Here is a 24,237-nt window from a genome sequence, read left to right as displayed (position 1 = left end):
GATATCAACAGCCTGCCTAAAGACTTGAACCCACCTTCCCTCCGTACACCGTCACCTTGGCTCGAGTGAAAATTCGTCATCTGGTGTCGAGGCACGACCGTGGCGGATGGGGGTTGGTGGTTTGCGTGGGGTGTCATTCTTTGTCAGTGGAAATGTTGCTGCCACCCCTGTTGCAGGTATTGCCGCTGGAGCTGGACCGTGTTCTGCTAAATCTTGTGCTTGTGATGTAGAAACGGTGTGGCTCCTCAGGGTGCAGGTAGCTTCACATGAGGGTAGGAACTCCTCTCCGTATCACAAAGCGTACACCTGCCTTAGTCCAGCCTACTTGCAGAAGCAGCTTCTAATTTCAGAAGGGCCTGGGAGAGAAAAATGGAAGGCTTGACAGAAGCCTCAGGCCACTCTTAGAAAAACTGCTCTCATGGCATCTCCCTTTAACGGCGGGTCAGTATCGCTGTCTTCACGGATGAGGCCAGATGAAGGCCCTCTTGAAGGCCAACACGTGGAAGAGGGGGTAGAGTTGTACTGAATCACCCAGGCATCCCAGGTGGGTGGCAGGTTGCTCACAAACTCTGCTGTCCATCAGCAGCCAGGGTTGTTGTGCTATAACAGTGAGTACCTTGTCCCCATGGCAGAGTCACAGAGCCGTGGGCCAGGATTGCACTGGTGGCAGGTTGAAGTGCACGACCTCCGAGTTCCTTCCATCATCAGGAATTTTGATTCTTACTGCAGATTCTAATTTGAGAACCATAGTCCTTTCCCGTGAGTTTTTAATAGACTTTAAAACCTTAGCTATATAAAGCCAACCTCCCAGATCCAGCCAACAGCCGGAGCATCTCTGAGCCCAGGGACCACTTTCAGAGTCTTCTGCATGGAGAAATCAGCAGACTCCGAGCTTACAAAAAACAATGAGCAGTGAGGGTCAGGAAGAGGCAGCAGACCTAGGGGGAAGAAGCATTGGCTTTGGAATCAATCAGATCCAAGTTAAAATGCTGCCGTCACTACTTACCAGCTGCGTCATTTTAGGCAAGTTGGTTCACCTTTCTGATCTTCAGTTTTCTAATCTGTACATGGCAGTAGTTACATTTACTTCTTAAGGGTTGCTTTTAAAATTAAAGTGATTACAGACATAGAGAACAGACTTGTGGTTGCCAAGGTGAGCGGTGGGAGAGGGATGGAGTGGGAGTTTGGGATTAGCAGATGCAAACTATTATATACAGGATGGATAAAGAGCAAAGTACTACCGTATAGCACAGGGAACTATATTCAGTATCCTACGATAATCCATAATGGAGAAGAATATAAAAAAGAATGTATATATGTGTATAACTCAATCACTTTGCTGTACAGCAGAAATTAACACATCGTATATCGACTATACTTCAATAAAAATAAGAGTGATTAAAGACACGAAGAGCCAACACAATGTCTGATGCAGAGTAAACAATCAGTAAATGTCACTGAATTTTGGTACTGTCATCTTGAAGTTTGTCTGATACGGCAAGACGACTTAGAAAGGCACATGCTGGTTGGAAGAGGCTGATCGTGATCAGTATTTTGTATGTGTATGGGAGAAGCAGGAACACGTGGGCAGAAAGAGAATGGAGGAGACTAAGGTGACAGTGGCAGAGAAGTAGCAAGAGGTCCGAGTAGGCAAGGATTGTACGGAAGCAAGACAGAGGTTAGATCGCATGTTATTGGGTGCAAAGGGGCCTGACCTGCTTGGCAAGGGCTTCAGAGGTACCATTAAGCATTGACCACGTGGATGGTGGCGGTAAAGGATGGGGACGATAACAACAGTAACAGTATAACTAAGTGTGTGGGGCAAGTAGTCTGTGCCAGGCCCTGTGCTAAGTACGTTATGAGCATTATTACGTTTCATCCTTGAAGAAACTTTAAGAAGTAGGTACTCTTATCCCCACTTTTACAATGAGAAACTGTGGATTAGTGAGGTAAACTTCTGGTCCATCGTAACCCACCTACTACATGATGGAGCCAGGATTTGGGCCTAGGCAGCCGATTCCCTGGCCCTTCTACTTAACCACGACATCATTCCTTCTTATCAACAAGCATTGTTTGCCTGACACGTGTAAATGTCAGGGATGCTACAGTGAACAGGAGAGGTGGGCCCTGGCTTTGTTAAGTGAATCTCCTGTTCTTTCTTGAATCCAGGCTCCTGTCCTGTCTTGGTAAATTCATACCGAATAATCCCACTGATCTGAGTATGGCTCTTTGATTTTCATCCTCTCTCCATGCTTGAACAGGTCAAACTATTTCTGAGTTTTGGATTGATGGCTTTCATGGTCTTACCTTCCTGTAGGAGAAGTAAAATCCACCCAAGACCGAAAAAGTGCCCTCCACCTGTTCCGCCTGGGGGACGCCATGCTGAGGATCGTGCAGAGCAAAGCGAGGCCCCTGTTCCACGTGATGCGCTGCTGGAGTCTTGTGGCGCCACACCTGGTGGAGGTGAGCACCTGGAAAGTGGGCGGCCCAGGGGCCTCCTGCAGCAGAGCCAGCACAGGGCTCTCCAGTCAGCATGGGGCAAAGGGCACTGTGGCCACAGCAGTAAGGTTCCCATCACCTGGTCATAAGCATCATTGTTCTCTGATTATACCATATGGCACCTAAAGAATTGCCGCAAAGGGCAGCGCTGCCCTGGTGTCACTCTGACCCTCTATCTTTAAAACTATGTGACTCACCTAGACACCTCACACTGCCGTTTTCTTATACTTCATGGTCTGCTATCGACCTAAGTCTGGAGTTTCATTTTTATACGTGAATATAACAATGTCTTTTGTTCCTGCCAGGCGCTCTTTTCTAATAGCTAAACATATTCTAGGCAGTGCCTTCTAAGTAGGGGAACCATAAATCCTGGTTTTCCCAACAAAATTAACTAGGACCCCTTTGACTCTCCAAAAGAAAGCAGTCCATATGATAAATTATATGGTAACTCCATCTAAGCATCTCGATACATGATGACTGGCTACTTCTAAGTTGATGGGGAAATTGTTGCCCTGTTTCACAGTGGTAACTATTCCAAATAGTCCTTTAGCACTTACTTGGTAGAGCTATGTCATAAAATAAAGTATTTGGGGGAAATAAATTTACTAACCTGAGAACATTCTAGTAAGGGGGTAAAAAATAGTTATGGAGAAACAATATATCAGTTATGTATTATACTATAATAAACCACCCCCCAGACCTAGTGACTTAAAACAATAACTGTTTATTTAGGTTACGATTCTCTGGGTCAGAAATTCGAGCTGAGCTGTGCAGCTCTTCTAGTCTGGGCCAGGCTTGGCTAATCTCAGCTGGCCTTATGTGTTCACTTGTGGTCAGCCTCTGCAAAGACTGGGGCTGTGTGATGAGGGTCCTCTCTGTGTGGTCTCTCCTCCTCCAGCAGACTAGCCCTGGCTCAGTCACATGGCATTCTTAGGATTCCAAAGGAAAGCAAGAGGGCAAACCCCAAATCAGAATTGCTTTTCAATTCTCTACTTACATAATATTTGCTATTGTTCCATTATTCAAAGTAAGTCACACATCCAAGCCCAGGGTCGGTGTGGAAGAGGACCGCTAAAGGACACGGATACAAAGATGTGAGCCAATTAAAGCTGTATTGGTGCAATCATCCCACATCCCTGAGGGACAGATGTCGCATCTGATCTTCGTATGTTTGGGGCATGGCTAACAATGAGACCATGGGTGGTTTCCAGACTAGGTTCCGGTGTCTTTAGTCAGCATGTTCTCTACCACCCAAGAAAACAGTCACGTTACAGGAAAAAAGAAGAAGAAATTATTAGAAACTCTTATTTTTCCAGAAACTTCAAAGTGAAATTGGAGATGTGTCTGGTCAGTTGGTTAAATTATTTAAAATGCAGTTTAGTGCGCTGTTCATTGATACTTATCCCTTGAAATCTTTTACTTTAGCAGAATTGCTGCTTCCACCTCCCTACGATCAGGTGTGTTAGGAAGACCTTCAGAAACCAGATTCTTAGTTGCTTGAAGTCCTGAGGGTGTTTGACTCTCTGAATTTTGCAGGCTGCTTGCCATAAGGAAAGACACGTGTCTCAGAAGGCAGTTTCCTTCATCCATGATATACTGACGGAGGTTCTCACCGACTGGAATGAGCCACCTCATTTTCACTTTAACGAAGCACTCTTCCGACCTTTTGAGCGTATCATGCAGCTGGAGTTGTGTGACGAGGATGTCCAAGACCAGGTCAGTGTGTCACGGTAGCAGTGCTGCCATCATTGCCATAGCCTGCTGGCTCTTGTTGAGTGCACTGGCAGGACTGTTCTGTGCGTGCTGCATATTAAATCCGTCCAATAAGCCTGTGTGGAATCTGTGACAAGAAGAGGTAAAGCAATTTAGCTAAGGATTCATGACTAGTGATTGGTGGAACTGGGATTTAAAGCAGGCAATCTAGCTGTAATAGTCTATACGCTCATACCTAGCCTATACCCTTAACCAACTCTCATATTCTCTACGGAGAGACAGGCGGTAAAGAACCTAGCTAGAGACTTCATTTTTTTTTTTTTTTAACATCTTTATTGGGATATAATTGCTTTACAATGGTGTGTTAGTTTCTGCTTTATAACAAAGTGAATCAGTTATACATATGTTCCCCTATGTCTTCCCTCTTGCATCTCCCTCCCTCCCACTCTCCCTATCCCACCCTTCCAGGCTGTCACAAAGCACTGAGCTAATATCCCTGTGCCATGCGGCTGCTTCCCACTAGCTATCTACCCTACTACGTTTGTTAGTGTGTATATTTCCATGACTCTCTCTCGCCCTGTCAAAGCTCACCCTTCCCCCTCCCCATATCCTCAAGTCCGTTCTCCAGTAGGTCTGCGTCTTTATTCCTGTCTTACCCCTAGGTTCTTCATGACATTTTTTTTTCTTAAATTCCATATATATGTGTTAGCATACGGTATTTGTCTCTTTCTTTCTGACTTACTTCACTCTGTATGACAGACTCTAGGTCTATCCATCTCATTACAAATAGCTCAATTTCGTTTCTTTTTAAGGCTGAGTAATATTCCATTGTATATATGTGTCACATCTTCTTTATCCATTCATCCGATGATGGGCACTTAGGTTGTTTCCATCTCCGGGCTATTGTAAATAGAGCTGCAACGAACATTTTGGTACATGACTCTTTGAATTTTGGTTTTCTCGGGTATATGCCCAGTAGTGGGATTGCTGGGTCATATGGTAATTCTATTTGTAGTTTTTTTTTTTTTTTTTTTTTGCAGTACGCGGGCCTCTCACTGTTGTGGCCTCTCCCATTGCGGAGCACAGGCTCCGGACGCGCAGGCTCAGCGGCCATGGCTCACGGGTCCAGCCGCTCCGCGGCATGTGGGATCTTCCCAGACCGGGGCACAAACCCGCGTCCCCTGCATCGGCAGGCGGACTCTCAAACACTGCGCCACCAGGGAAGCCCTATTTGTAGTTTTTTAAGGAGCCTCCATACTGTTCTCCATAGTGGCTGAACCAATTCACATTCCCAGCAGCAGTGCAAGAGTGTTCCGTTTTCTCCACACCCTCTCCAGCATTTATTATTTCTAGATTTTTTGATGATGGCCATTCTGACTGGTGTGAGATGATATCTCATTGTAGTTTTGATTTGCATTTCTCTAATGATTAATGATGTTGAGCATTCTTTCATGTGTTTGTTGGCATTCTGTATATCTTCTTTGGAGAAATGTCTATTTAGGTCTTCTGCCCATTTTTGGATTGGGTTGTTTGTTTTTTTGTTATTGAGCTGCATGAGCTGCTTGTAAATTTTGGAGATTAATCCTTTGTCAGTTGCTTCATTTGCAAATATTTTCTCCCATTCTGAGGGTTGTCTTTTGGTCTTGTTTATGGTGTCCTTTGCTGTGCAAAAGCTTTGAAGTTTCATTAGGTCCCATTTGTTTATTTTTGTTTTTATTTCCATTACTCTAGGAGGTGGGTCAGAAAGGATCTTGCTATGATTTATGTCATAGAGTGTTCTGCCTATGTTTTCCTCTAAGAGTTTGATAGTCTCTGGCCTTACATTTAGGTCTTTAATCCATTTTGAGCTTATTTTTGTGTATGGTGTTAGGGAGTGATCTAGTCTCATACTTTTACATGTACCTGTCCAGTTTTCCCAGCACCATTTATTGAAGAGGCTGTCCTTTCTCCACTGTACTTTCCTGCCACCTTTATCAAAGATAAGGTGTCCATATGTGCGTGGGTTTATCTCTGGGCTTTCTATCCTATTCCATTGATCTATCTTTCTGTTTTTGTGCCAGTACCATACTGTCTTGATTACCGTAGCTTTGTAGTATAGTCTGAGAGACTTCATATTTATCTAGCATGATGGTGGGCTAGGAACACAGACAGATTCTCTCTCTCTGAAATCTACTAAAAATGTTCAACAAGGGTTAAAAATTTTATTTTAAATATCATGTACACACTGGCAAGAAAGTAAAAAATACTAAGATGCCCAAAACTAAGTAACAATGGGAAGCCCAAAGAAGTAAGCAGAGCTCTGAGACTGGATTGGCCATGAGGGAATTGGCCATTGGGTGAAGCTGAATGTCTGCATTCAATCTAAAATAATTGGCTCATTAGGAAATAGAATGTCATGAATACAGAAATAAAATAATAAAAATAGACACACTGTCCCTAACTCCCCACCAGGAATCCAGATATTGGAGTTATCAGAGACTGACTTTAAAATAACTATGCTTATTAAGTTCTGAACAATGTTCAGAAAGATTTAGGACAGGAGGAATTTTGGCTATAGGGGCATGAAGAAGTTAGTGAATCCTCTCCACAAAAATCAAGTATACAAAAAGAAAAAAATTGTCAAAAGCAGCCATTTCAGGACTCTTGAGATTGACCAAGGGCAGACAACAAATTGAGTAGCATTTATGGTGAAAAATAGTTCTTGCCAGAACTTTGGTTAAGAACAGTGGGAATCTGTGACCTTCTTACTGAAGATGGAAGTCATCACTTACAAGCTGTTGGCAAGAATAGTAATTTGACCACTGTGGGGCTGACTGGGAAAATCAGCATTTCTGCACTAAGAGACAGACTTGGTTTGAAGAAGAGGAAAAAAGACCATTGGTCTGTCAACTAAAAGTGGTGAATTCATTAGGAAATGAGCAATAGAATAATACTACAACTTTGCTAGCCTAAGGCTGCAGTGGTGAACCAGTAAGAAATGTAACGTGGGACTCTGGAAGCCAGAGATTTCATAGAAGGACTAGGTAAGTCCGTCATGCATCCATCTCTAGCTGACGGAAATGTGGGCATATACAGGATAGACTGTACAGATCCCATCAGAAAGTAAAAGACCAGAGAGACTTAGGAACTGGCTGAACTTTGTATATTCTCCCCAGCCTGCACACACAGATTGGTTGGCAGAGGGTGGAAGCCTTAAAGGCTCAAGGTATTTAAGCAGAATCTCTGCCTACTTCATCAAGTGACAACTAACCTATGTAGACACGGGGACAGCACTAGGAAGTCAGGCTGAAAAATAAAAATAAAGAAATGGAGTAGAGACGTTATTGGTGCCTCATGCCATGGGAAGAGTAGAGACAGATTCTACAGTGTAAGTCCAAGCAACTTAGTCAAATAAATAAATAAATAAAAACTCAAAAATAAATCCAGCATTGCTACAATATATTATCTAAAATGTCCAATGTTCAGCAAAAAAAAAAGTGAGATATGCAAAGAAATAAGAAACCGTGATGTATACTTGGGGGAAAAACAATAAATAGAAACTGACTTAGAGTGAGACCAGGTGTTGGATTAAGCTAAAACCAGGATGATATATATCCAAAATGCAGATTTGGAGGCGGGAAGACAAGCAGACACAGGATCTAGAAGAGCTGGTGACCTCTACCAATGATGCCGTCATGGTAGAAATTACAAAGTATTTAGCCAAAGAAATCTGGTACACATGGTGGGAAGAGGGTTCTGTTCACTGGGTCCTGGCTCTGGCTTGGGATGTTGGATTAGGGGACAGAGACTTTAAGCAGCTATCATAAATAGGTTCAAAGAATTAAAGGAAAATATGACGACAATGACTCAAAAATAGGGAATCTAAGTAGAGAAATGGAAACAAAGAATGCAAATTCTAGAGTTGAAAAGGACAATAACAAATGAAAAATCCACTAGATGGGCTTACCAACAAGATTTGAGACGGCAGAAGAAAGAATCAGTGTAAGATTGGTTTAGCAGCTCAAAATTCAATTAATGTCATGTATCTCATTGGTAGAATAAAGGATTGAAACCCTATGGTTATCTTAACAGACACAGAGAAAACATTTTACAAAATCCATCACTCATTTTAAATAAAAAACTTTCAAGAAATGAGGAATAGAAGGGAGTTCCCTAATTGGATAAAGGGAGTATTTGAGAATCTTACATCAAACACTACACAGTGGTCAAGGACTGAATGCTTTTTCCCAATAATTAGGAGCAAGGCAAAGATTTCCATCTTTACCAGTTCTATTCAACATTATGACTTTTACTCACTGTACCAAAAAATTAAAGGCATCCAATTTTGAAAAGTAAAACTGTCTTAGTTCATAGACAACATGGTCTTATACGTAGAAAATCCTAAGGAATTTATTTTAAAAGTTACTAGAATTAATAGTGAGTTTCGGGACTTCCCTGGCAGTCCAGTGGTTAAGACTCCACACTTCCAATGCAGAGGGTGCAGGTTCAATCCCTGGCCAGGGAACTAGGATCCCACATGCCATGCGGCACAGCCAAAAAGATAAAATTAAAAAAAAAAAAAATAGTGAGTTTAGCAAGGTTGCCCGGATACAAAAACAATGTATTAAAATCAATTGAATTCCTATATTCAAGATGTAAGCTATCAAAAATTGAAATTAAGAGAACAATTCCATTCACAAGAGCATTGAAAACAAAATATTTAGGAATAAATTTAGTAAAAGATGGGAAATACCTGTACACTGAAAGCTACAAAACATTGCTGAGAAAAAAATAAAGAATATTCCAATAAATCATGAGCTATGATGCTACGTTCATGGCTTGAAAGACAGTATTTCTTAAATGGCAGATTTCCACAGTTGATACATAGATCCAGTGCAATTCCTATCAAAATATCAGCAGACTTTTTTGAAGAAATTGGGAAGATGATTCTCAAATTTATATGCAAGTTCAAAGGATCTAGAATAGAGAACACATTTGAAAAAGAACAACGAATTTGGAGAATTTACACTACCCGATTTTAAAACTTCAGTCATCAATCCAGTGTGGTATTGGTGTAAGGGTAGACCTATAGATCAGTGGAACTGAAGAAAGTATAGAAATAAATTCTCACATGTATGGTCAATTTTTGACAAAGATGTCATTGCAATTCAGTAGAGAGACAGGATATTACTTTTAGCAAATGGTGCTTTGAACATATACAATTAAAATGAACCTACACCCTTCCTCTTACCATGCACAAAAAATAACTCAAAATGGGTCATAGGCTTAAATAAGAGCGAAAACTATAAATGTTTCTACAAGAAAGCATAGGAGACCATCTTTGAGGCCTTGGGTTATGCAAAGATTCTTTAGAAATTACACCAACAGGATCCATAAAAAGAAAAAAATTGATGATTTGGACTTCATCAAGATTTAAAACTTTTGCTCTTCAAAAGACACCATATAAAAAAGAGAAGCCCAAAGCTGTGAAAAAAAAAATTTGCAAATCATATATCTCAGGAAGGGCTTACACTTAGAATGCACAAAGAACTCTTAATAACTCAATAAAAAAGACAATAATGAGAAGACAAAAACCTAACTTCAGAAACACCAAAATATTTACAAATGGCTTGTGAAAAGTTTTAGCAACACTAGTCATTAGTAAAATGCATATTAATGTGATACGGCTGCTTATTTAGAAGACTTTTCAGTGAGTTTTTCTAGGTTCTGATTTTTATCCTTCACTAAATTTAACCCAGAAATAGGGAGCAGAGAAGCACATCATTCTTCCCAGAAATTCGCCTGCTTCTTTGAAGGAAAAGGTGTTAAATGCCACCTCCTTTGCCTCTGCAGGTCGTCACATCCATCGGTGAGCTGGTTGAAGTGTGTTCCACCCAGATCCAGTCGGGCTGGAGGCCCTTGTTCAGTGCCCTGGAAACAGTGCACAGTGGGGACAAGTCTGAGGTGAAGGAGTACCTGGTTGGTGACTACTCCATGGGTAAGACTGTGTGTTGATTTCATATCCTGAAACTTGTTTATTAGTTCTAAACCATAATTATTATAGCTCTAAGGTTTTGTTGTTCTGTTTTTTGTTTTTTGTTTTTTTGCGGTACGCGGGCCTCTTACTGTTGTGGCCTCTCCCGTTGTGGAGCACAGGCTCCGGACGCGCAGGCTCAGCGGCCACGGCTCACGGGCCCAGCCGCTCCGCGGCATGTGGGATCTTCCCGGACCGGGTCACGAACCCGTGTCCCCTGCATCGGCAGGCGGACTCTCAACCACTGCACCACCAGGGAAGCCCTAGCTCTAAGGTTTTTGAGTGGAATCTTTTCGGTGGAATCTTTAAGACTTTCTGTATACACGATCATGTCATTGTCAAAAAGAGGCAATGTCACTTCTTCCTTTCCAATTTGGAGGTATTTTATTCCTACTCTTGCCTAATTGCTCCAGCTAGGACTTCTGGTACTATGTTGAATAGGAGTAGTGATAGTGGGAAGAACGTGTGGATGATTCTGGCTATGGAGCATTAGTTCTTTATGCCAAGCTTCATGCTATCAAAAGAAGTCGGATAGGGCTTCCCTGGTGGCACAGTGGTTAAGAATCCGCCTGCCAAGGCAGGGGACACAGGTTCGAACCCTGGTCCGGGAAGATCCCACATGCCGTGGAGCAACTAAGCCTGTGCACCACAACTACTGAAGCCCGCGTGCCTAGAGCCTGTGCTCCACAACAACAGAAGCCACCGCAATGAGAAGCCCGTACACCTCAGCAAAGAGTAGCCCCTGCTCGCCACGGCTGGAGAAAACCCCCGAGCAGCAACGGAGACCCAACACAGCCAAAAATAAGTAAATTAAAAAAAAAAAGAAGTTGGATAATAGGGAAGACTGGCATTCAGCTGTTTTAGCATCAGGAAATGAACTGGTGTATCAGGAACACAAGTTCTGAGTTCTGCCAGCAGACCAAGAACCCTGAGTGTTATCAGGCCCAGCTCTCAGTGACAGATTGGACAAAAGGCTGAGAGACTTATGTTGTTTCACTTATACGTATCTGTGTTGAGTTCTTTCATAAAGCCAAAAGAAAAATGTTATCCACTTGCTAGGAAGAAGCAAAAAGTATGCAAATAACAGGGAGTTCGAATTAGGGAGATCAGGTCTGGCTGGAAATAGATGGGCAGCCATATGGCAGGCCCAGTGACCAGAGGTGTTGTGTCAGGGGTCCCCAAGACTACCCCTGCACTTAGAGACCCATCAGAAGGACTCATGGGACTCAGCCTGTAGTTAGGCCAAGATTTATTACATAGCTCAGATTTATTACATGGCTAACAGCCAAGATTTATCATGGCAACATAGTAAGGACAAGCCAGATCGTAAGGGGAAAACACAGAATCCCTGCACAGGCTTCCCTGAACTCTCACCATCCCATGAAGGGGTCCCACAGAGCACACTCTTCCTCCAACAGGGAAAATGCAGCAACATGAATGACCATAGGGCAGTGTGTAGATCTTACTGCCCAGGGAAGCCCACTAGAGACCCAGCTAAGGGTTGGTCACTTAGGTACCCTCTGCCTAGCATATTCCAAAATCCATACTCCCTGAAAAAAAGCAGGGGTTCAGATTAAACCACGCTGTTTGCACCAACCATCCAGTCACAGTGAACCATCCAGTTAACTGTTGCTTGGGAATATTCTGAGAGCCGGCTTCCCAGACTCCAGCCAAGGGCCCACTGTGCAAGCAGGCCTTTCTGAGGATAGCAGCCTTAAGCCTTCTATGTTAACTCTTTTCGGCTCAGGTATGAATAACTTAGTATATGCCATCAGGGGGTTATCTAAACCTTCCCTTCCCTATAATTACGTGTGGAGGAGAATTCCAAAAGACCACATATTTAATTGCCCTATGTAGACCTACCCATTGCCTCAGCCCTGTGTTCAGCCGGCTTTGCCCTCGTCCCTCTACTGAGCTCTCTTCATAGCCTTCCTACAGTTCCCTCTGCAGGCCAAGCTGAGAAGGACAGCATGGGAGCCAAGCCAGTTATCCAGTCAAAAGGCCCAGGCTTTTCTCCAACAGACCTTTTTTAAGGCTCTGTGGAAGGTGCTGGGAGTATGGGCAACCTGAAGGATAGAGACTTAACTTTCTTAGAACTCTGTAATCTTCCTCCCTCAGGAAAAGGCCAGGCTCCGGTGTTTGATGTATTTGAAGCTTTTCTCAATACCGACAACATCCAGGTCTTCGCTAACGCGGCCACTAGTTACATCATGTGCCTTATGAAGTTTGTCAAAGGACTGGGTAAGTGGAGCCTCCTTTCCTGCCTCCTGACATCTGGGGACCCTCTCCTGGATGGCTGTGTGTGAACTGGCTGCAGCAAGTAAGCCAGCATCCTGGTACGGAAGCAGATGGCGCTATGCTATGCGCTCAGGAGCACAAAGCTTACTGTAAACGCAGCTTGGATTCTGTCCAGGGTTGATACTTTTCGTTGTGTTCATGGAATCATTTTATAATGAAGCATGTCTTCATATAGTATTTTACTCCAACTTCTGTTTGAATCTTAAAATATTCAATATTATGTTCGATAATTACCCTCATACAGGAAACTACTGTCCTCAGTGTCATATAATTAGAAGTCTATTAATTAGTCTCTTAGCCTAAGTAGAGTTTGAGTTCCCAGCTCTTAAGCAAAAATTAAGAATGCCTTCCCCCAGACCTTACTGATTACAAAACGTGTTTTGAAGGTGTAGAAGTCACCCTTCTTTGAGACTTTGTGTGTTTTAGGAACTACCTAGCTGATTTTATGCTTAGTTTAGAAATACTTTAACACAGTAGAGTCTTGCTCTACAGCATAACCTGCTGGATCAGATGTTTGTATAACACGTGTTTATCTGGGGTGAAATGGAAGGGAGTAGCAGTTAGTTAAACCCAACGTTTAAAAGGAACTTAAGTCTTTACGTTTTGAGATTTTCACCCTGGTGTGCTCTGAGACCTGTAGCCTTCTTTTAATAAAAGAAAATATAAGGTTCATAATATTCTTTTGTATTCTTGCAAAATAACTGACACTTTCTTTGTAAAAGAAAATAGGACACAGAGAAGCTAGGTGACTTCATTCATGTTCCCCTTATTTTGGAGCAGGAGTACAATGCAAGTTTCAAGACAGAGGCTGGAGGCCACAGGTCTGATCCACAGACCATCCTTGTTATATTCTGTTCTTACATACACCCATTCTATGCTTCTGTATACCCTGGGAAATAGAGGGCTGAGCTGAGGGGCAACCATGAAAGCCCCTCACTTACCACTTTACAGACTGGGCTTCAGAGGAAGGTTTCTTTTGAAAGACAGAGTAAGATTTTATTCTTTTTAAACTCTGCTCTACACTAAACAGAAGCCAAACAGTTTAGTATCTTAATCATAAGAATACCTTAAAGTAATGGATCTCTGTCTTAGATAGTAAAATCCAGTCCTTGTTTAGAAAAAACTTTCCTCCTGTATTTCTCCTTTACTCTCTCAACTACTACCTCACTCACAAGAGTTCTGACACCAGATGTGTGGGCTTTGTTCCCACACCAAGCAGTTCTCTGTGATGCCAGCTGGGTGTCCTATTGTCATATCAATTCTGACCCCAACCAGAGTTAGACCAGCAGACCCCACAGGTGAAGGGCTCGGTCCTATGAGACTGCCCCCCGCCATTTCAAATGACATTAGAACAGCTCACAGAACTCAGGGAAATGCTTACCTTTATCAGCGTATTATATAGTAATAGATATGATAAAGGATACAGATAAACAGCCAGGTCGAGAGGTTATATAAGTTGAGGTCCAGGAGGGTCCCAAGCTCAGGAGCTCCTGCCCTCATGGAGTTGGGGTACACACTCCTCCCAGCATGTAGATGTGTTCATCAACCCAGAAGCTCTCTGAAGGCCATACTCTGGGGATTTCTTATGGAGGCTTCATCGTGTGGCCATGATCAATCATTAACTCAATTTCCAACCCCCCTCTTCTTCCTATGGTCTTTCTGGTGACCAGCCCCCGTCCAGGAGCTTACCAAGCTTTGCCTCACTAGAACAAAAGACTCTATCACCCAGGAAATTCCAAGGGATTTAGGAGCCCTGTATCAGGAACTAGAGTTGAAGATCAAATATTAGAACAAAAGAAGCCTAGTAGTCTTATCATGTAGGAAATTAGGGTTTTAGGAGCTCTGTGCCAGGAGCCAGAGGCAGAGACCAACATATGTATTTTCCATTATTCCACAACCCTATATTTTATTTAAGAACCATTATTATTGGTATTCTATTGTTTGGTGAACAGTTGAGGGCCTGCTACGGGGGCATGGTGACCTGTACATGCTATGGGTATACACAGATGAATATAACATGCTTCCTGCCTGTGAGAGGCTCACAGCCTCTTCTGGGAAACAGACACACAAATCAATAGTCACAGTTCAGGAAGATGAATATTTTCATAGAGGCTAGGAAAAAAAAAAAAAAGCTATTTAAGCTGAAATGAACAAGCAGCTGAGACGGGGTGCTTGGTAGTAGGGCCATGCAGACTTCAAAGGGAAAGTGACATTTGAATTTTGTGGTGTGAGCTGCTGTAGGTTTACTTTTCTAAAAGTGGGGTACGTTGGAGGTACCACAAAGGGAGGGATCCTGGGTGATGAGATGGAAACAGAGGAAGGGGCCAGGCTCTAAAGGGCCCTGAATGCCACACCAGGAAATCGAGAATGTGCAGGGAAGGTTTTGAAGCCACCGAGTGGTGTATCACATGTGACATTAGAAACTAAACTGGCAGGCACGTGTCCCTGTGGGTTAAGGACAAGAGACTACAGGTAGAGACCAGTGTGCAGGAGTTTGGGAGAGAACAGAGAGGATGGAGGTCAGGATATTGTAGAGATGGGGTCCGGAGGGCTTGGACCGCTCTGACGGGCGTAAGGGAGGGTGGGGCTGAGGTTGACTCCCCAAGTTCCTTGCCAGGACTGACATTTCCCAGAATTAGGATATCCAAAAGGAGTGGAGGAGTGGAACAATAATGAATTCTATCTTTGGACACTGGGACGTGTTGAGTTTCTATGAAATATTGAAGTGGAGATGTTAGAAATTTTCACGGTAGAAATGTTAGAAGTTTGAGATCTTATCTCAGCGAGGGAGCTGGGGCCTGAAAATGGAGATGCAGAATTATCAGTGCGCACCTGAGGAGATTTAAAACAGAAAGATTCCATTTTTTTCTGTGAATTATAAGGTGGAGTTACTTGTCTGTGGCTTGCGGTCAGTGGGCACATCCGAGGCCCCAGTACAGCCACGCTGGCTGTGTCCTGCCCGCCTCCAGGGGCCACCCCGTGCACAGACTTTGATGTGTGACACAGCAGCCTCCGTAAAAAACTTGGAACACTGTGATTAACAGGATAGGAAATGGATTTATTTTTTATTCCCACTTGGTTATGTCGACATGAATTTGAATTGCTCTGTGTTTTTATACTGTAAGGTGTGTTAATCTAAACTAGGGGTTGGCAAACTATGGCCCACAGGCCAATCCCACCCATTCAAGAGTTTTTAGAAATCAAGTTTTATTGGAACACAGCCCTGGTCATTTGTCTGTGGTTGTTTTTGTGCTATAGTGACAGAGTTGAGAAGTTACAACAAAGAGAGTGTGACCTGCAAAGCCTAAAATATTTACTGTCTGGCCCTGTATAAGAAAAAGTTTACCAGTCCCTGATCTAAAATATACAAATGGTTATCTTTTCTTTCTTAAGGAGAAACATGCCTCTTTGTCTGCTAAATTTTAACTAATACCTAGTAATTATGTCTGTTTACCCACAGGGAAGGGTGCCAGTTGCTACAGTTGTAGACAGAAACAATTACAGTACTGCGGAATACTTTTATTAAAAGTGTAGAAGTAGACTCGTACATGAGAAGAAAAATGATAATTTCCACCTACTGTGCGCCTGTAGACTATCTAGATGCCCTCTACAGATCTGTTAAATTTCTAGATATATACACACAAAATAGAAGTCATTTCAGTTCAGTTTAGTAGTCTCCATCCCCAAACCCCAGATGTCTCAGATCTTCCCAGAGTCTTCCTTTATCATCACTGTTTAGTGCTGAACGCTGGCAACAAAGGAGGTCCTTTTCCAAACAGAGAGAGGCCTAGTGCTTCCTTTCTGCCCAGCACATGGCTGGTCTCCAGGATCATCCTGTCATCAAAGCTTCAGAGTCGCACCATCAACAGCAGGGCCCAGGGAAGTGAATTAGAAAAATTGCAGTGTGTCCAGGTACAAAAAACCACCATCCAGCCACTGAAAGTACTGTTGCAGGATATGGAAAAAGTGGTCATTGTTTAGTGAAAAGGGGAGTTACAGAACAGAATAATTTCAACAAGGTAAGATGTACAGTGTGATCCCAAATGTGTTTAACATGTACACATGTAGGGGGAAATTTGACTGAAAGGGTTGTACAATTTGGAGTAATTTTTCCTTTCTTTTCTACGTTAGTAGACATTTGGGGAACGCATGTGTATGACTAAGTAGGTCTTCTGTTATAAGGGGATAAACAATATTTGTCTCTGTCTCCCCTGCTGCCTCCAGGGGAGGTGGACTGTAAAGAAATCGGAGACTGTGTCCCAGGATCCGGAGCCACGTCCCCAGACCTGTGCCTCCCTGCCCTGGATTACCTCAGGCGCTGTTCTCAGGTACGTAGGCCCTGAAACCCACCTCAGAAGATGCTTACAAAACATGCATGGAGGTATTTTGTGGATGCCTAAGTGAAGTGCTTTCTGCTGTCTCTGAGGAGATTGGGGCTTAGTTTTGGAGTATAAAGTTTTGTCCCCCCGCTTCTACAAAGGAGAGAAAGTAATGAAAGTGTACTAAAACACACAATTGGGTTTTGAGATCTCTGAAACTTCTCATTCATACTCCGATACATGAACTACCATAATCTCTATATCTGTGTCAGATATAGAAATCCTTCCGATGGTACGAAAGCGTGGACAGTGGGCTGCATACAGTGAAAAGAGACATTTTAAAAAGTATGCAGTCAAGATCTAGTAAAAAAAAATCCAATGAAACATCATTTATCAGTATGAACAGTGACCTTCCTTATGCTAAGTCCAGCGACTCTCTGTCGTTACCGTGTCACACGCCCATGGGACAAGATTATGCTCCCTTCTCAAAGCCCTTTCTCCCTAGGCGTCGGTGACACCCCCTCTCCGTAGCTCTTCTCCTGTCTTCTAAGGTTGTGTCCCTGGCGTCCTCTTGTCTGTCTGTTCCTCACTCTCCCTTGGTGATAGCATCAATAGCATTAAGCCCCAGGGCTTTAGAAAGGATGCACAGCCCTGATTTCCTCCTCCAGCTGCTTCCACAAGGCCCACATGACCTGACCCCGCTCCCTTTCCCCCCTCAGCTCCTTGCCCCTCACTCACGGTGCTCACCACACTCCCTTTCTGTCCCTCAGACACACCCTGCTTGTTACTGCTCAGGGCTGTTGCTGTTCCCTCTGCCTGGAATTTTCTCTCCTCAGATCTCTGTATGACACGCCTTATTGTCCAGATCTCATCTGAAACATCATCTCCTCAGAGAGACCAGGGCTTAGGTATCTACCAACTCCCTGCCAGCATTCCCCACACACCTAGGTCGCTCGTTCTAGGACTGCCTAATTTTTCCTATAACGTTTCTGTCAAATTTTATTTATTATTTGTGAAAGGAGTATGTCTGTAAGATGCACAGGGCAGGATTTCTGTCTGTCTCACTCCCAGCTGTTTCCCTAATTTCTGAAACAGTGGGGCCACAGCAGGCACAATTCTAATTCGTGAAGGTACAAGGCTCCTTGGGAGTCTGTCCCGGTAACAGATTCCGGCGGTCTGGGCTGTAGCAGTGAGAGTGGAGTAAAGAGCCCGAGCAGCCTATTAGCTCCGCTTCTCATGCCTTCATCGCACCCACCCTGCCCTTGGATTCCTCCATCCCCCATGTGCCCTCCCCCCACCCCCATTTCCTTGATGTTGAGTCAGGGGAAGGGAAATCAGAATCTGGTATCTCATTTGCCTACAGACTGTCTTCCCAGTGATCCCCATAGAACACTTTTCTCTTAGGCAAAAATTCTTGACACGTTTATGGTTCCCTTCACAGGTTTATAAAAGTCTATAAAACTCGTATGCAATTAAGATGCTGAAAAGGTATCCACAGAATCTTTTCCTCTACCTTTTTGTTGCCACTGAATGCTGTTTCAGCTGCTTCATGGGATAAATGCCTCTTGTGGACTGCCTTATGAATCCAAATCACAGGCAAATTTAAGACTTTGCTGCAGTGGGAGCTTTTCTGGTTTTCTCTCCACCTTCTCTCCCGGTATATAGTTTTGTTGTCATTTAATGGAGTGCAGCTTTTTCCAATTTATAATTGCAATTTGGTATTTTTAATTTAGTTGTTGGCTAAAATCTACAAAATGCCCTTGAAGCCAATATTCCTTAGTGGGCGACTTGCTAGCTTGCCCCGAAGACTTCAGGAGCAGTCAGCAAGCAGTGAGGATGGAATTGAGTCAGTCTTGTCTGACTTTGATGATGACACTGGTAAGTTAATTGATTGGGCCTAGCCAGGTTATTTGCTATGTTTGTATTCCCAAAAGCCTAAGCCATGAATTCAGTAGTTTACATATCATGAATGATCATCCATTTATGTTGTTATTATTTATAATTCTAACAGAACAAGCCTACCTAAAGTTTCCATGGACTCTCCGATAACATTTTACATCAGTGTCTCCAAACCAATCCTTTTTAGATGGATACCTCCATCTAAAACCAGTGTAGATTTGCAGATTCCACTAAATACAGTTTTTAACTCTGAATTCTTTTGAATTTAGCAAATTGGACTGTGGTTGCATTTGGTGCATTGATACTTAAATTGGCTGGTAATTGTCTCTAATACCTTCTAGGAAACACAATCATTGTATAATTACTTCCTGTAGGACTATCTGGTTAGAGACTGGGGAAATTAAGTCATTACTGAAGAGACAATCTGTTTGTGACTGGTGAAGCTGAAGGCTCATTAAAAGAATAAATTTTAAAAATATGTTTCAAATTAGTTCCTGTGTAATTTCCTGTGAATTCGACTTCAATCTAGTAACTTTGGATAATTTTCAGATTGGTTCACTCATGTTCACATTTGCTGTCTGCTAATTCAGATGACCCTGTCCTGTTTCTAGACCTAAAAATGGAAACGATATCCTCAAAGAAGTCTAATATCTGAGCACAGGTGTTTCAAACCCTTGCAAAAGGACTTTCTGGGGAAGATTTTTTAATTTGCTCTTTTGTTTGTTTTTCATTATTCGTCTGTTTTATTTTTCAAGACACAAATTCACTTATGGGGATATCTAGAAATTTTCCAGTTTTCCATAGGGATTATAAACAGTAAAACCTTACAAATTCAGATTCGTTTTCAGGAAAAAATATAGGAAAGAATAAATATCTACTGTACAGAACAATTAGATATTGGAAATTGGCTAGATGTTGCCTAATAGAGGTTTCATTTTTAATAATCAGATAGGAATTTTTACATAGCATCTTAAACCTCCAACCCAGACGGTTAAAAGCAGAAGCTAATGTTGCTTATCTATAGTACAGTCTTTAAAACAGTTGCAAACAGTTTGTATATGTAACAGTGAGCATTCCCTGCCCATTTGTGCAAATCGTTAATCCATTTTTTTTCTAGGCAGCCCACCTAAGGTTTCCCACAGTATAAATTCATTGAGGGCTTTAAAGTTATATATGAAACATAGCTGATCAGAGAAAAGAATAAAAGTAAGAGCTTTAAGTTAGTATTAAAAATTACTTCTCATCATCAATATACTTAGATATTATTCCTCTGGTTTCCGAAGGCAAATAATTGCTTTTCCATTCTCCTATGGAAATTTCAAACACATATAAAACTAGACAGAATGGTATAATGAACCTTCATGTACCCCTCATCCAGCTTCAACTTTTTTTTTTTAACATCTTTATTGGAGTATAATTGCTTTACAGTGTTGTGTTAGTTTCCGCTGTATAACAAAGTGAATCAGCTATATGCATATGTATATCACCACATCCTCTCCCTCTTGCATCTCCCTCCCACCCTCCCTATCCCACCCCTCTAGGTGGTTGCAAAGCACTGAGCTGATCTCCCTGTGCTGGGCAGCTGCTTGCCACTAGCTATCTGTTTTACATTTGGTAGTGTATATATGTCAGTGATACTCTCTCACTTTATCCCAGCTTACCCTTCCCCCTCCCCGTGTCCTCAAGTCCATTCTCTACATCTGCGTCTTTATTCCTATCCTGCTCCTAGGTTCTTCAGAACATTTTTTTTTTTTTTAGATTCCATATATATGTGTTAGTATACAGTATTTGTTTTTTCTCTTTCTGACTTACTTCACTCTGTATGACAGTCTCTAGGTTCATCCACCTCACTACAAATAACTCAGTTTCATTTCCTTTTATGGCTGAGTAATATTCCATTGTATATATGTGCCACATCTTCTTTATCCATTCATCTCTCAGTGGACACTTAGGTTGCTTTCATATTCTGGCTGTAGATAGAGCTGCAGTGAACATTGTGGCACATGACTCTTTTTGAATTATGGTTTTCAGGGTATGTGCCCAATAGTGGGATGCTGCATCATATGAGTTATATTTTCAGTTTTTTAAGGAGCCCTCCATACCGTTTTCCATAGTGGCTGTATCAATTTACATTCCCACCAACAGTGCAGGAGGGTTCCCTTTTCTTCATACCCGCTCCAGCATTTATTGTTTGTAGATTTTTTGATGATGGCCATTCTGACTGGTGTGAGGTGATACCTCATTGTAGTTTTGATTTGCATTTCTCTAATGATTAGTGATGTTGAGCATCCTTTTATGTGTTTGTTGGTAGTCTATATGTCTTCTTTGGAGAAATGTCTATTTAGGTCTTTCGCCCATTTTTGGATTGGGTTGTCTGTTTTTTTAATATTGAGCTTCACGAGCTGCTTGTATATTTTGGAGATTAATGCTTTGTCAGTTGCTTCGTTTACAAATATTTTCTCCCATTCTGAGGGTTGTCTTTTCCTCTTGTTTATAGTTTCCTTTGCTGTGCAAAAACTTTTAAGTTTCATTAGGTCCCATTTGTTTATTTTTGTTTTTATTTCCATTTCTCTAGGAGGTGGATCAGAAAGGATCCTGCTGTGATTTATGTTGTAGAGTGTTCTGCCTATGTTTTCCTCTAAGAGTTTGATAGTGTTTGTCCTTACATTTAGGTCTTTAATCCATTTTGAGTGTATTTTTGTGTATGATGTTAGGAAGTGTTCTAATTTCGTTCTTTTACATGTAGCTGTCCATTTTTCCCAACACCACTTATTAAAGAGGGTGCCTTTTCTCCATTGTATACTCTTGCCTCCCTTATCAAAGGTAAGGTGACCATATGTGTATGGGTTTATCTTTGGGCTATCTATGCTGTTCCATTGATCCATATTTCTGTTTTTGTGCCAGTACCATACTGTCTTGATTACTGTAGCTTTGTTGTATAGTCTGAAGTCACGGAGCCTTATTCCTCCAGCTCCATTTTTCGTTCTCAAGATTGCTTTGGCTATTCAGGGTCTTTTGTGTTTCCATACAAATTCAGAAATTTTTTGTTCTAGTTCTGTGAAAAATGCCATTGGTAGTTTGATAGGGATTGCATTGAATCTGTAGATTGCTTTGGGTAGTATAGTCATTTTCACAATGTTGATTCTTCCAATCCAAGAACATGGTATATCTCTCCATCTGTTGGTATCATCTTTAATTTCTTTCATCAGTATCTTATAGTTTTCTGCATACAGGTCTTTTGTCTCATTAGGTAGGTTTATACCTAGGTTTTTTATTCTTTTTGTTGTGGTGGTAAATGGGAGTGTTTCCTTAATTTCTCTTTCAGATTTTTCGTCATTAGTATATAGGAATGCAAGAGATTTCTGTGCATTAATTTTGGTTCCTGCTACTCTACCAGATTCATCGATTAGCTCTAGTAGTTTTCTGGTAGCATCTTTAGGATTCTCTATGTAAAGTGTCATGTCATCTGCAAACAGTGACAGTTTTACTTCTTTTCTGATTCGGATTCCTTTTATTTCCTTTTCTTCTCTGATTGCTGTGGCTAAAACTTCCAAAACTATGTTGAATAGTGGTTAGAGTGGGCAGCTTTGTCTTGTTACTGATCTTAGAGGAAATGGTTTCAGTTTTTCACCATTGAGAATGATGTTGGATGTGGGTTTGTCATATATAGCCTTTAATATGTTGACTTAGGTTCCCTCTATGTCTACTTTCTGGAGAGTTTTTAATCATAAATGGGTGTTGAATTCTGTCAAACGCTTTTTCTGCATCTCGAGATGATAATATAATTTTTATTCTTCAATTTGTTAATATGGTTTATCACATTGATTGATTTACGTATATGGAAGAATCCTTGCATCCCTGGGATAAATCCCACTTGATCATGGTGTATGATCCTTTTAATGTGCTGTTGGATTCTGTTTGCTAATATTTTGTTGAGGATTTTTGCATCAGTGTTCACCAGAGATATCAGCCTGTAGATTTTTTGTGTGTGACATCTTTGTCTGGTTTTGGTATCAGGGTGATGGTGCCCTCATAGAATGAGTTTGGAAGTGTTCCTCCCTCTGCTATACTTTGGAAGAGTTTGAGAAGGATAGGTGTTAGCTCTTCACTAAATGTTTGATAGAATTCACCTGTGAAGCCATCTAGTCCTGGACTTTTGTTTGTTGGAAGATTTTTTTTTTTTTGTGGTACACGGGCCTCTCACTGTTGTGGCCTCTCCCATTGTGGAGCACAGGCTCCGGACACGCAGGCTCAGTGGCCATGGCTCACAGGCCCAGCCGCTCCGCGGCATGTGGGATCTTCCTGGACCGGGGCATGAACCTGTGTCCCCTGTATCAGCAGGCGGACTATCAACCACTGCGCCACCAGGGAAGCCCTGTTGGAAGATTTTTAATCACACTTTCAATTTCGGTGCTTGTGATTGGTTTATATTTTCTATTTCTTCCTGGTTCAGTCTTGGAAGGTTGTGCTTTTCTAAGAATTTGTCCATTTCTTCCGGGCTGTCCATTTTATTGGCATATAGTTGCTTGTAGTGATTTCTCATGATCCTTTCTTTGTATTTCTGCAGTGTCGGTTGTTACCACTCCTTTTTCATTTCTAATTCTGTTGATCTGAGTCTTCTCCCTTTTTTTCTTGATGAGTCTGGCTAATGGTTTATCAATTTTGTTTATCTTCTCAAAGAACCAGCTTTTAGTTTTATTGATCTTTGCTATTGTTTCCTTCATTTATTTCTGATATGATCTTTATGACTTTTTTCCTTCTGCTGACTTTGGGGTTTTTTTTGTTCTTTCTCTAATTGCTTTAGGTGTAAAGTTAGGTTGTTTGAGATTTTTCTTGTTTCTTGAGGTAGGATTGTATTGCCATAAACTTCCCTCTTAGAACTGCTTTTGCTCCATCCCATAGGTTTTGGGTTATCGTATTTTCATTGTCATTTGTTTCTAGGTATTTTTTGATTACCTATTTGAGTTCTTCAGTGATCTCTGGTTATTTAGTAGTGGTATTGTTTAGCCTCCATGTGTTTGTATATTTTACATATTTTTTCGTGTATTTGATATCTAGTCTCATAGCTTTATGGTTGGAAAAGATACTTGATACGATTTCAATTTTCTTAAATTTACCAAGGCTTGATCTGTAACCTAAGATATAGTCTATCCTGGAGAATGTTCCATGAGCACTTGAGAAGAAAGTGTATTCTGTTGTTTTTGGATAGAATGTCCTATAAATATCAATTAAGTCCATTTTGTTTAATGTGTCATTTAAAGCTTGTGTTTCTTTCTTTATTTTCATTTTGGATGATCTGTCCATTGGTGAAAGTGGGGTGTTAACGTCCCCTACTGTGATTGTGTTACTTACGATTTCCCCTTTTCTGGCTGTTAGCATTTGCCTAATGTATTGAGGTGCTCCTATTTTGGGTGCATAAATATTTACAATTCTAATATCTTCTTCTTGGATTGATCACTTGATCATTATGTAGTGTCCTTCTTTGTCTCTTGTAAT

At 41.7% G+C, this 24,237-nt stretch overlaps 1 protein-coding gene across 1 annotated transcript in view; it reads left to right on the top strand.

Annotated features, from left to right (window-relative positions):
* Positions 1-24,237, top strand: part of ARFGEF3 (ARFGEF family member 3) — a 182,477-nt gene that overhangs the window by 131,932 nt on the left and 26,308 nt on the right. Inside the window, exons 21-26 of the mRNA XM_065888865.1 lie at positions 2,318-2,463; positions 4,036-4,215; positions 10,045-10,189; positions 12,344-12,466; positions 16,748-16,851; positions 18,576-18,720. Coding sequence (XP_065744937.1) covers positions 2,318-2,463; positions 4,036-4,215; positions 10,045-10,189; positions 12,344-12,466; positions 16,748-16,851; positions 18,576-18,720 — 843 coding nt within the window. The remainder of the gene's footprint in view (positions 1-2,317; positions 2,464-4,035; positions 4,216-10,044; positions 10,190-12,343; positions 12,467-16,747; positions 16,852-18,575; positions 18,721-24,237) is intronic.

This window comes from Phocoena phocoena, chromosome 12 (genome assembly GCF_963924675.1).
Source record: "Phocoena phocoena chromosome 12, mPhoPho1.1, whole genome shotgun sequence".
Classification (NCBI taxonomy): Eukaryota; Metazoa; Chordata; class Mammalia; order Artiodactyla; family Phocoenidae; genus Phocoena; species Phocoena phocoena.
The sequence above is the reverse complement of the archived record's forward strand: the minus strand, read 5'-3'. Positions and strand labels throughout refer to the sequence as shown.